This window comes from Balaenoptera borealis, assembly GCF_965194805.1.
Source record: "Balaenoptera borealis genome assembly, chromosome: 8".
NCBI lineage: Eukaryota > Metazoa > Chordata > Mammalia > Artiodactyla > Balaenopteridae > Balaenoptera > Balaenoptera borealis.
In genome coordinates, this window is record NC_138865.1 from 67,591,638 (window position 1) to 67,612,821 (window position 21,184).

At 40.7% G+C, this 21,184-nt stretch overlaps 1 protein-coding gene across 3 annotated transcripts in view; it reads right to left on the reverse strand.

Annotated features, from left to right (window-relative positions):
- The window catches only part of RCL1 (RNA terminal phosphate cyclase like 1), an 84,986-nt gene that overhangs the window by 36,958 nt on the left and 26,844 nt on the right, over positions 1-21,184 (reverse strand). The window contains exons 1-4 of one of the 3 annotated variants that reach the window (XM_082404440.1): positions 18,223-18,350; positions 6,849-6,933; positions 4,535-4,606; positions 1,786-1,961 (exon numbers count right to left, since the gene is read on the reverse strand). In XM_082404440.1, coding sequence (XP_082260566.1) covers positions 1,786-1,845 — 60 coding nt within the window. In that variant the 5' untranslated portion in view covers positions 1,846-1,961; positions 4,535-4,606; positions 6,849-6,933; positions 18,223-18,350. Of the gene's footprint in view, positions 1-1,785; positions 1,962-4,534; positions 4,607-6,848; positions 6,934-18,222; positions 18,542-21,184 lie in introns of those variants that run through there. The other 2 variants (XM_082404439.1, XM_082404441.1) reach the window with 2 other exon arrangements.

Consider the following 21,184-nt stretch of genomic DNA (forward strand, 5'->3'; position numbering starts at 1 on the left):
CAGAGGTATTCAGCCTTGTAGCCTCCCTAGCTGTGTTCACAGCTGTCTATCCCACGAGACCACGTTCCCTATGGGCAGAACTCATCGTATTCATCCTTGTGTGTAGACAGTAGATGTGGACATAAACTGATGGGGAAACCACACATTAAAGAGAAAGTTCAAAATGAAGAAGCCACAGGTTGAAGAAGTTACTCTTTATCCAGGATTAGATGTATTTATTTTATCCTGGGCTGGAGCCAGGTACTAACCAAGGTCATTTTAGTCATGCAGCTAGCAAAAGCAGAAAGTCCTGTGGCATGTGAAAACAAACAAACAAACAAAAAAAGTTTTTTAATACTCTGCAAAAAAAAGAATTAAGTACCCTTTCTAGGGAATTCATCAATTAATCTTTGTCACTGTTAATATGTAAATTTTAATACTGCCAGTGATAAAAGCTTTTAAGATCACTGGCAATTACAGAAAGAGAACAAAACTGGGACACACAGTGCCAGCGTCTCCTGTCTGCTTCAGGGCCTTTTCTCAACATTCAAGGCACCTTCCCCTCCCCCTCCCAATCGGAAATGGTAGAGATCTCCTCTCATACTTTTAACTGAAGGACCCATTTCCTAGAATCTTCTGGAAAAAAGCAATCATTTGAAATTACTTTAAAATTCTAAACAGTTTATGCAACATTCCTATACAGCTAAGAATTTCAGATCTTGCACTGTACTCAGGATCCTGAGAAGAGTTTATGCACCTGAATTCAAGAATTGGGGAGTAATTCTCTTAATGCCTAAGAACATATTAACTGTGTTTATACCCTAGTCAGTGTCCTGGTGAATACCAGCAGTCCCCACTTTGGGGCTAACTGCACCACCTAATTGGTCTTCCCTGGTTAGGGAAGCCACACACTTTACATTCTGCCACAGAAGCCACCCCTTCAGTGGTCTTGGTCCAATGTCTGCAGAGGTGAAGATAAGCGTCCTCAGTCGGAACTTCACATCATGGCCCTCGGCTTGAAGATAGCTTCTCTGCACAGCAGAGCAGCCGAAGGGAGGGATCCTTGCCCCACTACGAGAGGCCTAAGGCAGGCCTGCTCTAATCAATCTATCTCCCTCACCTTCTGCTCCACCCTCCCACACACACACAAAACAAACCCATCCCAGACTGGCATTTAGACAGCTGTGGTAGCCACAATGACTTCTCTATCTGTATATGAAGCTATCCTCCCTACACAGGCAGGAAAATTAGCACACTTAATAAGAAGTGTGCCAGTGCCCCAAAACTAGCAACGCTCATATATACCTTCCCTGCCCTTGTGCCCTTTTTCTACACCTGCAGACTCTTCTCAGAAGAAGGAAGTCCTAAAGTGTATGGCTGAAGCCTGAGTCCAGATCATGCTGCAGCAATGCCAAGGAGATGTTATTCTCGGCCTAAAATGTCGGTCTGCTGCCTTCCAGCCTCAGCCATCACACGACCTTTTGAAAACTCCACTCTCATGCACTTCAGCCAACGGAGCCATATTTCATGTCAACCATGATGAGACGGCAAGCATCTGTTCTGAAGGTTCTTAGACATGACAATGAAAGGCACCTTGACGAACATTAACCATCGTGACTGAATGTGGTGATTATGAGTCTTGGCTCATCTCCCTCCTGGAGTGATCAACCTCTAAATTTCTAGGTAAGTAACAAAACAAACACTCTCTACAATACACCTGTGCGTTATCAGGAACTGGTTTCTCAAAAGTTGGGTTGTGACAAGAGACAAATAAATCTCACATCTTGGTATGGCCTCACTACTCACCGAAGGGTCCACCTGGTCATTGGTCACTCCTCGCAGAACTATTCTCAGCGGGTGCTTCATAAATGGAGCCAGGCAGAGAAGACTTTCCAGATAATACCCAATGCTGCGAAGGATGCTGCAGTCATGTTCCACAGACCCACCATACAAGAGGCCAGGCTGATAATATAAGGTGGTTCCTTACACCGGAGAAAAGAAAGTCAGCAGAAAAAAAAACTTAGTGTCACAAAGGCAACGAAGGCAGTAAGTCCCAAGGGGAAAGTCTGGCAAGGGCATCCAAGAGAGTTCAAAATGCCATTCCTAAGAGTCCACATACTTCACTCCAAAAGCTGACTCATTACTGTCAAGTCCCTGTAACAATAATAAACTGTGAGTGTAATTTAATAAACAGTAATAAATTAAACCCCTCCCTGAGCCATCTGAACTGCCAAAGCCGTGGCAGGGCACAGAGGAGATATCCTAACAGGCACCCTAGTCTCCCAACAGCACACTCTCAGACTGTGCTGATGTGGGGTTTACAAGTGATGCTCTGAAATCATCATGCCGGCAATCAGCTGCTTCTAGGCCCGGTATATGAAATTCCCCATATACCACACTCACCAAACAAGGTACCTAGAGAAGGCAAGTACTTTATGGCACTTACCTCCATTAATAGTAGCTATTTTAATTTAATAGTAACAAATGGAAATGGCTAAAATTATTGAACAGCTTTAGTGGAAACTCTGTTATCTTTATTTATTCTTTCAACTATTCACATCATCTAAAAAGTTTCTTACTAGGTTTACATATTAGAGGAAGAACCAAATAAAATAGATGATTCAGGGAGTATGAATAAGTGAACACAGTATTTTTGATGCTAATAATCTTTGGCCAATGTCTTCTGGCACAATTTACCAATAAAGAAATTTAACATTAGAGGAAGGAACTATGTTCAGTCACCAAAAGAAAAGCAGCTCTTGGGAGTTTCATAAAATAAATATAGGTTTTACTATATTAAAAACCAAAATCCCAACCATCACAACCAGAATCATATTCTGATCAAAGTGGGAGAAATTCTACATCGGTTATTCTAAACACTATTAAAGTCACAAAACAATCTTTTAGGTCAAAAATCTCTCCTCCCTCCCCCCAGAAAAGACTCTATAACCACTAAACTCTGCAACTCTGTTATGCCTGCAAATTAACCAAATGATAAACTGACCAGATTATCAGAATGAAGGCTTCCCGGGGTGGGGGGAGCGGGGACAGACACATGAGGTGGAAAGAAGCAGGATCATGTAAATGTCTTACTTCTCAACCTAAGTTGCAGATATGACCAGAAAAGAATAGAATTACCTGTCCTCTGAATCACCAATAAAAATAGCTGAAAAAAATCCCCAGCAATTTCAAAGTAAACGAGCCAAGGAAGACTAAGGGAATCATAGCTTGCAAAGGGCATCTGATGTTTTATGCCTGAAACCTGCTACAGATCAACAAGTCCCATGGCCACTTATGAAGCCAAGCTTGTCTTCTTTCTTAAGAGAGCCAACACACAGAAAAGTTCAGTTTCCTTTGTTGAATATATGAGCAAAGGCACATAGTAAATGGAGCCAAAGGATGCTTGCCATGATCGTCTAACAATGTAGATAAAAGAGTTTCTAGGGGGCTTCCCTGGTGGCGCAGTGGTTAAGAATCTGCCTGCCAATGCAGGGGACACGGGATTGAACCCTGGTCCGGGAAGATCCCACATGCTGCGGAGCAACTAAGCCCGTGAGCCACAACTACTGAAGCCCGCACACCTAGAGCCCCTGCTCCGCAACAAGAGAAGCCACCACAATGAGAAGCCCGCACACCACAACAAAGAGTAGCCCCTGCTCGCCACAACTAAAAAAACCCCGCGTGCAGCAACGAAGACCCAATGCAGCCATAAATTAATTAATTAATTAATTTTATTTTTTTAAAAAAGAGTTTCCAACAGCAAAAAAAACCAAAAAACAAAAACAAACAAAAAAAACCACTCAGACAAAAAACTAGAAACAACCTAAATGTTTATCAGTAGAGAACAGTTAAATAAGTTATCATGCTTCCATACGGTAGAATACAATATAAGGTCCACTGAAATACTAAGATAGACCTGCATGTGCCTGGCAAGAAAATTCCCTAAGACATCTGTGCTAATGAAAAAAACTGGCTGCAGAACAACATGAAGAGCAAGACCCTGTTGATGGTTTGAGATACAAAAGTGCCCACGTAAGCAAATGCACATAAACGAGACCAGGACACAGTCTCCACACTGTGACCACGGCCGCCCCTGGGAGAGAGAATGGAAGAGGAAACAGGGTGAAGGGATTTTTCACATTTTTTGCATATACTTGTATAAACTTACTTTAAAAGACAAAATAAAAAAAAAAAAAATTCAGCACATACAACAACCTCAGACAGTTTGTTGGAAGATTTTATTGTGACAACATAAGTTAAATGGACATTTAAAAGTTGTATATAAATGTTAGGTATAAAATGTTTTTATTGTTTAAAAAGAAGAGGTGCTCGTCTGTTGATCTGAAATTTTCACTCTTCTAACTTAATTAAATCAAGTGTATTCTCCTTAAATTGGCAGATTTCACATACCATCTCCAGACAATTGTATCACAGATAGAAAACTGGGTCTTTCCATCCACATACAATATTTATACCATCAAAAAGAGTGAATAACAGAGGAATATTTAAGTATTACATGTAGGTGCTTTCAGGAATGGGAAGAAAAGGAGCTTACCTGTTTGGTTTATTTCAATTCGAGAACCATTAGTTATTTTGTCCAACAGCCTTATGAAGCTGGCTTCAAAATCTGGGGGGAGAAAAGAAAACAGATTGGCCTCATGTTAGGTCACCATTTCCAGAGCACATCCCATTCAAGTACTGCAGTGCGGGGTAGGTTACTTCCTGCATCATACCTGGGTTCTTCTCAGGGCCTGGGTGGCTCACTGGCTAAGGAATCTGAAGCAGTTGAAAAGCACTGACTAGCATATATATGTTTAGTAGAACTATTAGAAACAACTCAGTTTTCGTATTCCACCAAAAAATAGCAACTCTACCAGCAATCTAATAGGATATTAATTTTAGCAGAATAACACCCACTTGTCCTTCTGACCTCAGGAGTGTGTGCCAAATAAGGGAGAAAGAACAGAAAGTAGGAAAGAGTTTTAAACTCAAATTCTTACTTGCCACAGAACACCTGACAGGGAAAATTAAACCGAGGACCACCCTTCAGTCTCAGAGGCAGTAAGAGGTTACCGTCTCTCCCATTCAACAAAGCATCCCTGGCTCCTTTCCTCTATCGTTTACTGATCTAGAAGGTATCTAATCAGTTCAGTTTTTAATTTTATTACAAAGGTGCCTGAGTATACAGTATTACTGCCACCTTTTTAATGAATGAAAAAAGACTGGAAGAAAAAATACCAAATGTTAATAAATAGGTTTCTCTTCACAGTAGGATTTTATATGAATTTAGTCTTCTTGTTTAAATTTTAATGTGTAAATTTGCTTCAATTACTTTTATGAATAAATTGTTATCTAGAATATAAAAGCTGGTTATTCTTTACAAGGTGGGGGAGGGTAGATTTTAAATGTGAAATATGGGAAGAGGTAGAGTGAAGACTCAGGATTAAACGTACTCTGTCCTCCTCAGTAGATTTTACACACACACACACACACACACACACACACACACACACACACACACACACACACACACAGGCTTTAGCTTCAACCTCCCTCCCATGAACGGGGACAAGGAAGACCAAGTCTTCTGCACTGAAGGCATGGTGACTGCCTGACGCTTTCAGTCAGTTCCTACTCCTATAATAGACTAGCAGAGTTTGAGAGCACAGACCTTAGAAGTCACCTAAACTGATCCCAAAGGGTGAAGCAGATCGACTAAGCAATTCCCATCTACCTGTTCTGTTACTTAACACTGTCCCATAACTCCTGTCATAGCAGATTCTGTAATCTGTACAAAGAGCGCTGGGCCAGAAGTCAGAGAAACTCCCTTAAGTCCTGAAACAAGGCATAATGGCTAATAACAGCAGCTGTGTATTAATGCTTACCTATGTAATCCTTATAACCAGTAAGCAGGAAGTGTTTCCCATTTTACAGAAGGCTGAGGCCCAAGAATGCCCTCTAGCTTGCCCTGGTTAAACAACTGGCAAGTGGCAGAGCCAGGATTTGAACCCAAGCCTGCCTTTCTCCAATGTCCATGCTCTGAACCACACCATAACTCAGTTTAATCCCTCAGAGTCAACCTCTTCCTCTAGAAAATCATGGTACCTTTCAACTGTAGGCAGTGATTTAACTGAAGGACCCTGCAGACGATTTAATAAGTTCCCAGTCTATATTTATTTTTAATGAAATTAGAACAGAATAAACAATATCAGAGTTACATAGTAAGGGTGTTGTTTATGAAATTTTAGTCTCAGTTTTACATATACTTGTATGTGTATTAGGTTGTGGTGTAAGTAGCAACACAAAAGTTCAAAAGTAACTCAACTATAAAATTGAACTAGAAATGATTTCTATGGTCTTTTTATATAGAATATTCTATGTTTTTTAAAAGTAGGCATGATCTATATAACATAATGCCACTTTCTACTTATGTTTATAGAAAATGCAAGGTATTCTGCACAAAAAAGGAAAACCCTTGATTTGCTCAAGCTTTCACAGTGCCTAAATGGGAGAGAGGAACAAACATTTATGAATAAAGCCCAAGATTATCAACTCCATAGCTTTTACAGATTAGGAAAGAAAAGAAAACAAAATTACTTTAGAAGTAGTTTTTTTCTGTTTTTTTTTTTTTTTTTGCAATCCACAGGGGCTCTTGAGCATGAACACAATTAAAAACGCTCAGCAGAGGAACATGAGTAGGAAAAGAATGGGCACCTAAAGAGACCTCCAGGCAGGACCATCCCCTGGTCACAGTAAACAGGTGCTTCAGAAGCAGTACTTCAAAGAACCAACACAGAGCTAGTTCCAGAATCCTGGTAACAGTGAAGATATAGCTCCATCACCTGGTATGAAAAAGATCTCAAGCTCACCTAGTAATAGTCAGACTGAAGTCTCAAACTTCATTAAGACAAGATGTATAGGATTCCTTGCCCCTTCACTTCTTCAAGACTGCTCCTAAGAGTACAGAATGTCGGATATCTAACAACATTAGGGGGGAAAATCCCCAAAATAAGCACAAGCACAGTTTTACTGGATGGTTTAGGAATACATAATTAGGCTACACAGCTAGAAAGAGAATCAACATGAAGACCATAATGGTCAGGAGACTGGCTACCATTAGGGGCATGGAAGGGAGTGGTGAATGAAAGAGGCACACAGGTGTGCGCAATGTTCTATTTCTTGACCTGGATGGGATCACACAGATGTTCACTTTATAATCCTATAAGACTAGTTTTATGTCTTATGAATTTTTTTTATTATTGTATTTCATATTTTAAACAAATCTGTACTATCAGGACCATCAGTTTTGGGATTTCTTAAATACTAACTCCCATCCTACTGCCCTCCCCGTTTCCCTTGCCCCCAAAGAAGTGAACTCATCATTTCTTTAAAGGGGCTGGTAACTTCTAGAAGACTTAGTGGTGGTCATCAACCCGACCTATTCCTCACTAAGAAAGGCAAAACCATGTCTCCAAGAAGGGGAGCAAGAGAAGGAATACAATCTAAAGATCTATACTTTAAAAACAAGGAGCAAATCTCAATGAGCATTTTCACTTAAAAGTATTGTAACGCAACTCAAATTCTAGAAATATTAGTCTGCTTAAATAAATTATGACACATCTACATACCAGAACACTCTGCTGCTATAAAATTAATAAGGTTTTTTTATATACTGATATGAAACATCTCCATAGTATAGTGAGTGGAAAAAAAGTAAGATGCAGGTGGTCTTTGAGAAAGGAAAAAGTGTGTACTTGCTTATTTATGGGAAAAACAGCCCTGAAAAGAAACACAACAAACCAACGACACTGTTTCCTTCACAGGGAAAGAAGATTGGGAAAGAGACAGACAGACAAACAGAGACAGACTTTGTAAACCATTTTGTTCCCTTTGAATTTCATGTCATGTGTACGCGTTTTAAAAAAATACGTAAAAATTAAATTGAAAAATACAAATAAAGGTATTGTAACACAATTTAAAGAGCCAATAAACAATGCTCTCATTAAATAGCCTATGAAAAATATTTATAATACAATATAGCCATTATTTTTTTTAAAACTGCTTAATTACATAGGGAAATGTTCACACTATATTAAGGAAAAAAATTTTAAGCAATATATACAGTGTGATTTCAGTTTCGTTAGAGATAACTAAAAGGTAAGACAGCAAACTATTAACACATGAAATCAGGAGTCATTATTTTCATCATTAAATCCAAAAAGGTAGAAATTACAAACATATACCCAAGTCTCAGAATAAATTAAAAGATGTCTGCTCACTTGAAAATAAGGTACATATAAAATATTTATGTATTTTATGTAATTATGCATAATGTGATAGATAATAAATTATATTTTAACTTAAATATTTACATAACATCTTTCCTAAATTATGAATAGGTCAAGAAAAATATTAAAGAGACATATCAATTTTATCAAAATATATGGGAGTCTACAAAAGAAAAACTTACCACTCTAAACACTTTAGTAATTAAGAAAAAGAAAAGCAAGAGAACAATGAACTGAGATTTTAGAAATGGAACAAAATTTCAAGCCAAAAAATAAATGACAATAATAATCTCAAAAGAAGAGATAAACAAAATGGAAAATATAGCAGAAAAAAATCAAGCTAATTCATTGAAAAAAATACAACACAAATCAATAGCCTCATTCATTTGTAAAAGGAAAGAAAATGTGAATTAATAAAATAAAAAATATAATTAATACAAAAGATTTGAGAGCTTTTATGGTAGACTATTCTCTATTATTTACTGACACATTTGGAATTAAAATGGATGGTTATGTAAAAAGATAACAAATCAAAACCAATGAAACAAATTTTAAAAAAGGCACAAAAAGATATACCCAAAACAAAGGGAATGCGAAAATTTATCAAGTAATAAACAGAAAAGAGCACTGATGAAGTTATTTAAACATAGATAGAGTACATAAATTGTGACGACATATTAATAAAATGTAGTATCATGACACAGCAATAAAAATCCACAAACTATTGCTGCTACAACAAAGATGCATCTCACAAACACAATACAGAATTAAAGCCAGACACACACAAAATATGTACTCTATGACTCCACCTATACAAACCATGGTTAATATTTTAGAAACCTAATCTATGGTGTAAAAAGTCAATTTAATGTTTACGCTGGGGATGGGAGGAAATGGTGTGACTGGAAGCAAGCATGAGAGGGGTTTTGTGGGTTGCTGGTCATGTTTTATTTCTTGACATGCATAATGGCTACCTGGGTATATCCACTTAGTCATAATTCATCAATTCATTAAGCTTGTGCACTTTTCTTAATGTGTAGTATAATTTGATAAGTTTATTTTAAAAAATCAAGTTCAAAGTAATAACATCTTTTAAAATATGAGAAAAGCAAAGAAACCATCTCTCAAATTTACCATACTAGAAATGTGATTAAATATATCTCAAAAAAACACAGCATCACTACAAGGAAGAAATAACAATTGAGGGAAAGGTTATCTTACCAATTAAGCAAAAGGATTTCACACACTTTGATTTGATCCCACATTCCCTTTTTTTTTTTAAAGCATAATTTTTGACCTGCCAATTCCACATCTAGAACTCTATCCCACAGAAATAGAAATATGCTAGACTATTGCACAAAAATTTTTTTTACTGCTGCTTTACGTATAATAACCATCACTGAAGGTTACTTTTTTGCCCCATACCTTCAAATTTTCCTAGATATTTTATTTTGCTTATGTAAAAACCTGTAAAAGAAGTGAAGTCAACAAAGGGCAACTTATTTCTCTGATTTATGCTGTTTTTACCACCTTCAAGTTTCCTATTTGTATCCAATTTCTTCAGTTCTAGTCCTTTTCTTTCTCTAACCTAACCTTTCTCTAACCCTAAAGCACTAGAGTATTTCCTCCACCTCAGGAAATTACTAAAGATGCAGCAGGACATTACATAATAATAAAAGGGCCAATCCACCAAGAAGACAGAGCAAGCCTAAATGCACCAAACAACGAAGGTGCAAAATATATAAAACTAAAACTGTTCAAACTGAAAGGAGAACTCAACAATGCCATCAACCAACAGGATTCAATCAACATTTATAGAACACCCAACTCACAACAGCAGAATATACATTCTTTCCAAGAGCCCATGGAACATACACCAAGACAGACCAAATCTTGGGCCATTAAAAAACATCAACAAATTTAAAGTAATTGAAATGAATACAGAGCATATTCTCCAAACATAATGAAATCAAACTGAAATCAATAACAAAACGATAACTGGAAAATATACCCACACTTGGAAGTTAAACAACACACTTATAAATAATCCATGGATCAAAGAGGAAGTCTTAAAGGCAAGAAAAAACACATTAAACTGAATGAAAATTAAAACATGACATATCAAAATTTGTGGGACACAGCTAAAGCAGTCTTGAGAGGGAAGTTTATTGCACTAAATGCCTACATTAGAAAAGAGAAAAGGTTTCCAATAATCTGTCTCACCTCAACTTAGAAAAAGCACAAAATAAATCCAAAGGAAGTGAAGGAAATAATAAAAATAGCAGAAACAGATGAAATTGAAAACAGAAAAATCAGTGAAACAGCTGGCTCTTCAAAAAGATAAATAACATGACAAACCTCTAGCAAGACTGAAAAAAAAAAAAGACACAAATCATCAACATCAGGAAACAGGGAATACCACTACAGATCCTGCAGACATCAAAAGGATAATAAGGGAATACTATGAACCCTACATATATAAAACAATTTAGATGAAATGAACCACTTCTCCAAAAAACACGAACTACCACAACTCATCAAATGAAATGGATAATTTAAATAGCCCTATCACCATTCAGGAAACTGAAAGTATATTTTTTAAAACTCCCCAAAAAGATATCTCTAGGCCTTTATAGTTTCAATGGAGAATTCTACCAAATGTTTAAAGCACTAAAATCAATTCTACACAATCTCTTTTAGAAGACCAAAAGGAAACTGCTTCCAATTCATTTTAAGCTAGTATTATTCTAGTTTAAAATACCAAAACCAGACTAAGACAGTACAAAAAAGAAAACTACAAATCAGTATAACTTATGAATATATACCCAAAAATCCTTAACAAAATGTTAGCAAATAAAATCCAGCAATATAGAAAAAGAATTACACACCAAGAACAAGTAGGGTTTATTCCAGGAATGCAAGGCTGCTTCAATATTTGAAAATCAATCCATGCAATATACCATATTAACAGACTAAAGAAGAACAATCACATGATCACATCAATTGGTGCAGAAAAAGCATTTGACAAAATACAACACTCATTCATACACACACAAAAAAAAATCTTAGAAAAATAGGAATAGAAGGGAATTTCCTCAACTTGATAAAAAAAAATCTAAAAAAATATACAGCTAACATTACACTTTGTGGCAAAACAGTGGACACTTTCTCCTTAAGACAGGGAACAAGGTAAGGAAGTTTGCCCTCATTACTTTTATTTAACATAGTGCTAGAAGTCCTACCCACTGCAATAAGGGGGAAATAAAAGGCATAAAGTTCAGAAAAGAAGAAATAAAACTGTTCCTATTTGCAGATGACATGACTGTCTACATAAAAAATCCCGAAGAATCTAACAACAACAACAGGAAAAACACACACTTAGAACTGTTAAGTAGGGGACTTCCCTGGTGGCACAGTGGTTGAGAATCTGCTTGCCAATGCAGGGGACACAGCTTCGATCCCTGGTCCAGGAAGATCCCACATGCCATGGAGCAACTAAGCCCGTGTGCCACAACTACTGAGCCCATGTGCCACAACTACTGAAGTCTGCACTCCTAGAGCCCGTGCGCCACAAGAGAAGCCACCACAATGAGAAGCCCACACACTGCAACGAAGAGTACCCCCTGCTCGCCGCAACTACAGAAAGCCCGCATGCAGCAACAAAGACCCAATGCAGCCCAAAAAAAAAAAGAAAAAAAAAAAGAACTTGTAAGTAAATTCAGCAAGGCTGCAGGACACAAAATAAACATCCAAAAAAAATGAATTGTATTTCTATATACTACCAATAAACACATGGAGACCAAAATTTAAAATAAGATACCATTTACAATTGCTCAAAAAAGTGAGACATTTAGGTGTAAATTAACAAAACATGTACAGGACTTATATGCTAAAAACTACACAATGCTGATGAAAGAAAACAAAGATCTAAATAAATGGAGAGATATACTATGTTAATGAATTGGAAGACTCAAATACAGTAAAGATGATAACTCTCCCTAAGTTCTCATATAGGTTTAACACAGTTCCTGTCAAATCCTAACAAGATTTTTTTGTATAGATGAAGACAAGATTATTCTAAACTTTATATGAAAAGGCAAAGGAACTAGAATAGCTAAAACAATCATGAAAAATAAGAATAAAGTTGGAGGGATCAGCCTACCCAAATTCAAAATTTATTATATACATATAGTAATCAAGACAGTGTGGTACTGACAAAGGGATAGACATATAGATCAGTGGAATAGAACAGACAACCCAGAAAGAGACCCACACAGTATGCCCAACTGTTTTTTTACAAAGGTGCAAAAGTGATTAAATGGAAGAAAGATAGCCATTTCCACAAAGGGTGCTAGAGCAGTTGGACATCCATAGGCAAAAAAAATGAACATCGACCTAAGTTTTAAACCTCATACAAAAAAATTAACTTAAATATAAAATGTAAAACTTTTAGGAAAAAAAAAGAAAATCTTCAGGATCTAGGGCTAGGCAAACAGTTCTTAACACCAAAAGCACAAGCAATAAAAGAAAACTTTGATAAATTCTATTTCATTAAACTTCATTTAAATTCAAATTTCATTAAAACTTTCCCTCTGACCATGTTAAGAGAATAAAAAGACAAGCCATAGAGTGGGATAAAATACTAGGAAACCACATATTTGACAAAGGAGTAGAATATGTAAAGAACTCTCAAAACCTAACAGAAAAAGAAAAAAATCTTACTAGAAAATGGCAAAAGACATGAAAAGTTGTTCAATATCATTAGCCATCAGGAATATGCAAATTAAACTAGAAGACGGCATTACACACTAATCAGAATGGCTAAAATTAAAAATAGTGACAACACCAAATGCTGGCAAGAATGCAGAGAAACTGAATCATTCCTGCATTGCTGGCAGGAATATAAAATCTACACTTATCATTAGTATAGTCGTCAGGCCTCCCCCAATTCTAGTTATCAACAACTTTGAGTCCCAAACAATACTGAAATAAAGTATAGGTACATCCTTGTGGTATAACAAGAAATGTATTTGGTCTTTGTTCCTGGCACAGAGCTCCTAAAACCCCTGAAAGTTCCAGAGCCACAGGAGTCTCTTTTAAGTTATTCATACAGAGGCCCTTTTGAGCACACCTGAGTTTATGCTATGAGTTGACTTAGGGTGGAGCCCCTAGACAGCCTCAGGATGGGGCCCATCACCAGAAAAACCAAATGATTAGAGGGTTAGAACTTTCAGTCCTACTCACTGACTTCTGCGGGGGTGGGGGGGTGTCGAGGTATGCCTAGAGATTAAGCCCTATAAAAACTCTTGAACAAGGAGAGAACTTCCAGGTTGGTTAAAAAAAAAAAAAAAAAAAAAATCCACATTCTGGGAGAGTAACAAAACCCCATTCCACAAGAACAGAAGCTGCTATTTCATGACCCTTCTGGACCTGGCCCTATGTACCTCTTCATCTGGCTGTTCATCTGTATCTTTTATAATATCCTTTATTGTAAACTGGTAAATGTAAGTAAATGTTTCCCTGAGCTTCATGAGACATAATTTTATCAAATTATCTGGGAAACCAGAAGTATGAGTGACCTGGACTTACGACTGGGACTTGTGACTGGCACCTGAGGGGGTGGAGGGGAGTCTTGTGGGATTGAGCCCTTAACCTGTGGGATTTGATGCTATCACCACTGAGACAGTGTCAGAACTGAGTTAAATTTGTAGGACACCAGTGAACATCCACTGAGAACTGGAGAATTACTTGGTGTGGTGAGAAAAACCCACACATCTGGTGTCAGAAGTATTGAAAGTAGAGGATAAAAATAGTTTTCCCTTACAATCCTCCTTTTAGAAGATCCAATTTATGAACAGCCAGATTTATCCCCAAAACAATTTATCAGTTTGCCAAAAGATATTTTACCTTTAAGGATCTCTACGTGGTATATTTCCTCGGCACGTTTTGAAGGATTCTTTTCATTAAAATGCCACTTACCCCTCCTTTTTCAGAATCTCATCTGCTTAAGACCAAATAACTCCTCTCTCCAGTTTCACAGCGAGGCTTAGTCATGTGACCTACTCAGGGACTTGGGTAGCAGCAGTCCCGCGTCCTAACTGCTAAACCAGGGCTCTTGCCCAAGTCCATCATTTCTGTATTCCCACTTTAAAAAATTATCATTCTTGTGGAATTCTTTCCTTATGGACCTCACCTTATCCAGAAAATGTTAACTCAACTGAACCCTGCAAGATACAGCCCTCGTGAAACCCAGAAACAGAAGCACTTTGGACAGCTGCTTTATAATCTGAGGAACACTCAAGTCCACCAAGCAGTCAGATGGGAGACCAGGCCTTCCAGGCTGGAGCTGGCTGCCGTCTGTTTCCGGTTCTGTCACCGACTGGATATTCAACTTCACCAGCTATCTTACTTTACTATGTCTTGCCTTTTTTACCTTCAGTAAAACAGCAACAAAAAAATATTTATTTCCTCCTCACTGATGGAAAGAGTCTAATGAGACAATATAATCCTTCATGTTCCTCAAGAGTGAAGTAAAAATTACACATGTGGCTGCATAATTAATAAAAACCATCCCAGGATCATCTTTCTTTGGGATTCAAATTCTTCTCATTCTTTACAATTCCTCTTTCAAAGGAGGCAGTTTTATTTAAGAGATTAACAAATCTGCCAGAAGTCACAGAGTTTGACCTGTGTCTCATCCCCTTCTGAATCTTTATGCAGTTTTCTTAGTACCTCATGCTGCTATTCCCAACCATTAGGGATACGAGGAAAAGAAAAGGTTAATAATTAAGTCTAGTAGACCAGGGTTTTTCAACATCAGCGCTGATATTTTGGACAGAATACTTCTTTGTGTGGGGAGCTGTCCAGTGCACTGTAGGATGTTTAGCGGCATCCCTGGGCTCCACCCACTAGGTGCCAGGAGCAGCCTCCCAGTTGTGACAACCAAAAATGTCTCCAAACACTGCCAAATATCCCCTGGGGAACAAAACTGCCCCTGGTTAAGAACCACTACATTATACATATAACACACAAATATTTGGAAGCCATCACCTAAAAGGAAACCTTTAGACTGAAAAGAAAACAGAAAAGACATAATTCTCTTTAAATATTTGAAAAGTTTCCATATAGAAGCAGGAAAAGATTTCAAATGCCAGAGAATAGAACCATACCAGTGGACAGAAGTTACATAATAATAAAACCAGCTCACATTTATTCTTCCTACACACCAGGCACTGTTGAGTGCACTTTCAAATATTATTTAATCCTCACAATAACTCTCTGAAGTCAGCAGTATTGGCCCCACTTTACAGATGAAAAAACTGAGGCTCAGGAGGTCCAATAGCTAATAGCAAAAGCAGAACCCCATCTCAAACTGAGATCTAACTGAGATCAAGCTCTTAACTCCCAAGCTACTACGACCATGACAAATGAAGATTTTACCTCCACATAATAAAGAAAATGAAGAACATTTTGACTTAAAAGCTGCTTCTTTCACCAACGGTGATTCCTGCAGCCACCATCTCTATCCTATCCGTTCAGATCAGAAGATCCAGACAGCCTTCCTTCATAACCTCAGGGAAAGCCTCTGCTCTATCTAACTCTGCTGAGCCCCTTTACAACTTCCTACTTCAAAGTACTCAGGCTACTCTCTCAGCTCTTCCTTAGAAAGCTCCTCGAGAGTGGGGCAACTAGCTTCTCGCATTTACACCTCCACAAAGCCTTGCACATACTGGGGCTCAATAAACCTTTTCTGAATGACTATTCCAGAGGCACCATCCCCACCCTCCAAAGCTCACACCAGAGGGGATATTTAAGCAAGCACCTTCAGGAGATACAATTCTTGCACTTGAGCTGAAGATTTTATTGCAAATGCTGAGTTTTTTCCAACTCTCAGAATCTGGGTCAGGAAGAGTCAGAAAGGGATATGACAGATAAAACAGTCCGTTGGCTACATGTCCAATCAAGCTACCACAGACTCGTTTGACTATGATCACATGTCATGTGTCAGGGGCTACATGTATTTATGTATATGTGTGCATGTATATACACTTATACTTACTTACACTTGGGTATGTATACAAAGACACATATATATGTCTATGAATGCATGTATATACGTATATCTCAGTTCCCTCTTTAGAAATTAAGCAAATGTCTATAGTGTTCCTGAGGCCTTGAATCCAGCCAAGGAAGTCTAAATTAGGGGTCTCTTTTTCCCCCTAGTATATTAATAAGGTAAGGCAAATAAGGCTATACATAGTGTTCCTCATAAAATACCAGCACGTGTGCCAACCAGTACTACCTTCCCCAGGTACCAGAGTCTGGTATCTTTTCAGGAAAATGCCAAGTGGCCAAGCCCCGTTCATGTGTGTGGCAGTGAAGAGATGCTCACGAACAGTGCACAGGGGAGAAAGGGAAACATCACTAAATTGTATCTTATGGGCACTATATTTCCATTAGAAATTGCAGGTCTCCAGGCTAAAGTACTTCTATTTCTCTTTTAAAAGAAAAGCTATGCCCAGTGTTCCATAGAAGTAGAAGCCTCTCTTCTTACCACATCCAGCTAGTGGTGAGTTCTCTAGGCTAATTTAGGGGTGAAGGGGAGAGTTGGCTGGGAAGGCCACAGAGTAGAGCAGTCAAGCAATTGCTTTGCCCAAGGGCCAGACTCAAAATAAAGGCAAGGAATGTTGAGAGGAAGAACACCTGGCATAAACCATGCTAGGGGTCCCTCAACTTCTTCAGTGTTTTTGAGCTGTACAGTGAGGGCAGTAATAATCATGTACCAACACAAGCCTTTGTTACTGTCACCTGGTTCCTCTCCATGGTACAGAGGTTCATCTGATTCTTTCCTTCCTAATCTTCTATCTCCATCAATGACATGGCATTTTCCGCTTATGTGCAACCAATCACCATTCAAGAGAAGCAGAAATGTAACCATCCAGAAGATGCATTCAGACTGATGATGAAATAGGCTGGCCACCTAGTACAGGAGCCAGTGCAAAATTAAACACATCAATAGGGCCCAGAAAGCTTTGAGGACCAACCACAAACCCTCTCCTCCTTCAATTTGCAGATAGGCTTTTCCTTTTTTTTCTTGAACTGATTTTCCCAATTTGGGATAACCAGACAGAAGCTTTTAAATATATGAGTCATTCCAGGGGACCAGTTGAAACTCGGAGACAATTCAACTTCATATGGGTTTAAATGGGGCCTTATTTTTCATCTATCCACCTTCGCAGGGCAAAAAGAGAGCTTGGAAGCCTATAGTTTAGCGCTTGTCACCAATCCTTTACTAAAGTCAAAGCAATTAGGCCCATGATTGTTAAAATTTCATCTCAAAGCTCCTGTCCTGCACAATCAGTGGCTGTCCTTCACAGCCACTGCTGAAAAAACACACAGAATTTAAAAAAAATTTTTTAATCCACACCCAAGGAGATGTGTGAGGGCAGCCGAGAAATCATGACGACAGGGACAGCCGGTGGCGTCCAAGGGGGCAGCTGCTTCTGAGACCTGTTTTGGGACAGGGGACAAAACCAACCAGTGGTACTTTTCTCTCCAAATCTCTTTCCATCTTTACATTTGCCCATTCACCACATTTCGGTCCAACAAACTGTTTTTCTCCATTGCGAGGTTTACAGCGAGAGCAAGAGGGACTCAAGACAAGCGAGGGGGCGATGGCTGGGATATGTTGCAACACGTAATGCTGGAAAACGTGTAGCTGTTTACTACCAGCTCCCGGGAGACGCCGAGCGCCGAGCGCAGAAGAGCTCAGCCCCTGGTGCGCGGCCCCGCCTCCCACACAGCCTCCGGCGCGTTCATTCGGGTGTGGGGGCGACACGCGATGAGCCCTCCCCAACGCGCCCCGGAGGCTCCTTGTGCGCCGGCCCCCAGGGCATCAGCAAGGTCTCCCTTCGCGCCCCACGCCCACCCTGCGCGCTGCCCGCCCCGGAGTTACCTCGGAGGCCGGGGTTGTCGTCTCTGGCCCGAATCTTTCGGATTTTGACAGGGCGCCCGCTCAGAGTAGACAGGACCAGACGCTGGCGCAAGAAGTTGCAGCCCGCGTAGCTGAGGGAGTGCGCCTGGGTCGCCATGTGCACGCCCTCTGCAACGGCGCGGGCGGCCGGGGCGAGGCGACTTCGGACGGGCGCGGGTATCGCGGCGACGGCGGCGACGGCGACAGCGGCAGTGGCGGCCCGGGCTCCCTCCCGCAGCCCGCAGCCCCAGGCGCGTCCACGTGGTTTGGAACAGGAAGGGAGAGAGACGATACACCGGGTCAGAGGGGAGTGGGGCGGAGCTGGTGACCGCCTCTCCGCCTCCTGGCCCGGCTGGGGGCGGACCCCGCACCGGGCCACTCCGCTATTGGCTGGTGCAGGATCAGTGAGGTGCCCGGGACGCACCGCTATAGGCCTGCACTGGGGCTAGGCGGTGCCCGGGCCACGCTACCATTGGCCTGCGCTGGAGCTGGGCGGTGCCCGGGCCCCGGCAACAGCGCTTGGCTGGAGGAGCTCGGGACGGGGGAGAGGCCTGGGAGCGGCGGCGCTGGAGCACGCCTTCCCCACCAGTTTCCGCGGGGTCTTTCACCGCGTTGGGGCAAGGGGAGGCGATGGACTGGGGTTGAGTTCCTCCTACATGCCCGGTACTTAGCCTCACTACTTACGGCAACCTCTGGGATGTGTATGCTATTAGCTCCCCCGCCTTTTTCTTAATAGAAGAGAAAACAGGATTGGCGCGCTTTACCCTGTTGCAGACACCGTGCTGAGTGCGCAGCCGGCCCTATCCCCTCGCGCCCGCTGTAATCCTGAGAGGTAGTGCCATTCCCGCCCTACACTTGGGGAAAGACTTGAGGAACATTGCAAGGCTGGCAGTGGCAGCATGCACAGTAACCAAAGTCTTCCGACACCAGGCCATTACTTATGAGACACCAAGCTTTGCTCTTTTCACATCAGTGGCTTCCCTTTACAGCCACTGTGCTTTTTGTCAAGTCAGGTCCTCCCATTTTGCATGCCTCAAAACGGATAGTTGCAATAACTTATACACACACACACACACACACACACACACACCTCTTCCCTCTTTCCCATCCTCTTCTAATCTTGCACACCAAAAGCTTCCCAAAGATTGGATTATGTCACTCCTCTGCTCAAAAACCTTCAAAGATAACGCAGTTATCTATAAAATGATTACAAACTTGGGAGTCCAATACCATAATACGGTTGGTTTGTAGCGATTCTCGGACAATGTCACCAGATCATGAGTTCCAGAACACATGGGGGAAGAGGGGGTTCTGGAAGGGGTCAGAGCTTGAGTAAGATTAAAGAAGGTGGCTGGCGTTATGTGGGTAAGACTCAGTTATGGGGAACCACTGAAAGGTCTGAACTCCTATAGGGTGACAGGTTATTAGAGGTGTATGTAGAGTTTAACAGAATCAGCCCTGAAGTTCATTGAGGGAGGTGGGTAATCCATGCACATTATTGCCATTTCTTGAGACTTCTTTTAGGAAGTTGACAGTATTGAAAGCTCCAGGGCCTCTGAGGGCCTCCCTTGAATCCTGCTGTGGAGGATGCCAAAGCAAGGAGAGGAACCATCACACCAGGAGTGGATGTTTTGTATATCATCTCATCTTAATTACTCAACAACCTTAAAAAACAACTAATATCTTCTGTAGCAACCCCTGTCTGTGCCCTGTTCATATCCCTTCAGCTCTTACTATTTTCAGTGCAAACCTGCTTAATTTTCCTCCAACAGCACCTAGATCTCTTTGTCTGAGGGTTTTTCCCACCTCAGCACCACTTTGCCCTGGAACTCAGCAGGGCAAAGGTGCTGGGGAATTAATGCCCCGCCCCACCTCCCCCAGAGTCCTCAACCAATGGCTGATGGGAGTTGATGTATGAATATCCCAGCACCCTTAAACTTTGGGTGAGATAGCTCTGAGACATAGATTCTACAGCGTTTCCCCAGGGACCCCCAGAGATTTTAATCTTCAGTTGCCTACAGCAGGGGTCCCCAACCCCGGTAGCGGTCCGAGACCAATTACGAACAGGGCCGCACAGCAGGAGGTGAGGGGCAGGCGAGCAAGCAAAGCTTCATCTGCCACTCCGCGCCGCTCGCATTAACGCCTGAACCATCCCACCCACCCCCCTCCCCCGTGGAAAAATTGTCTTCCACGAAACCGGTCCCTGGTGCCAGAAAGGTTGGGGACCGCTGGCCTACAGGGGTTACTTGCTTAAGTACCTTTTACCGGCTTCCTTCCCTTCCCCGTATCCTTCCTAGCTCCCTTCTGATATTTCGTGGGAATTCTCAAATAAACTACTTTCACTCAAATTACTGCCTCAGGGTCTTCTTCTGGGCAACTCCAATATAAGTTCTGATTTTTAATATTTGAGAACTGAGATTCAGAGAGAATAAATGACTTGTTTAAAGTGACATCACTAATAAATGGCAGAACCAGAATAAAAACTTCGTCTGCCTCTCTGTCACTGTCTGTCTGACTGTCTCTCTCATCTCATATCTTTGGAACCCTGAACCTCTAATAAGAAGTCTGGCTACCATGAAGCTGCCATGCCAGAGAGACCACAAAGATTTACTGCCAGCTGTTCCAGCTGACAGCATCAACTGCCAGACACGGGAGTGAGGAAGCCTTCAGATGATTCCAGTCCCCAGCCAGCCTCTGACAAGTCTTTGGAGCCACCCTAGCTGACACCATATGGAGCACAGATGAGCTATCCTCACTGAGGCCTGCCCAAATTGAGCTAAATAAATGATTGTTACTATTTTAAGCTTTGGGTTCAGGGGTAGTTTGTTACACAGTTATGGATAATGAAACTACATATCCCTGAATCCCCTTCCCTGCATAATTCTGGGTTAGCAAACCACAAGAAACATCTTGCTTGAGATTTCAAAGGCAAACGTGAAGTCAC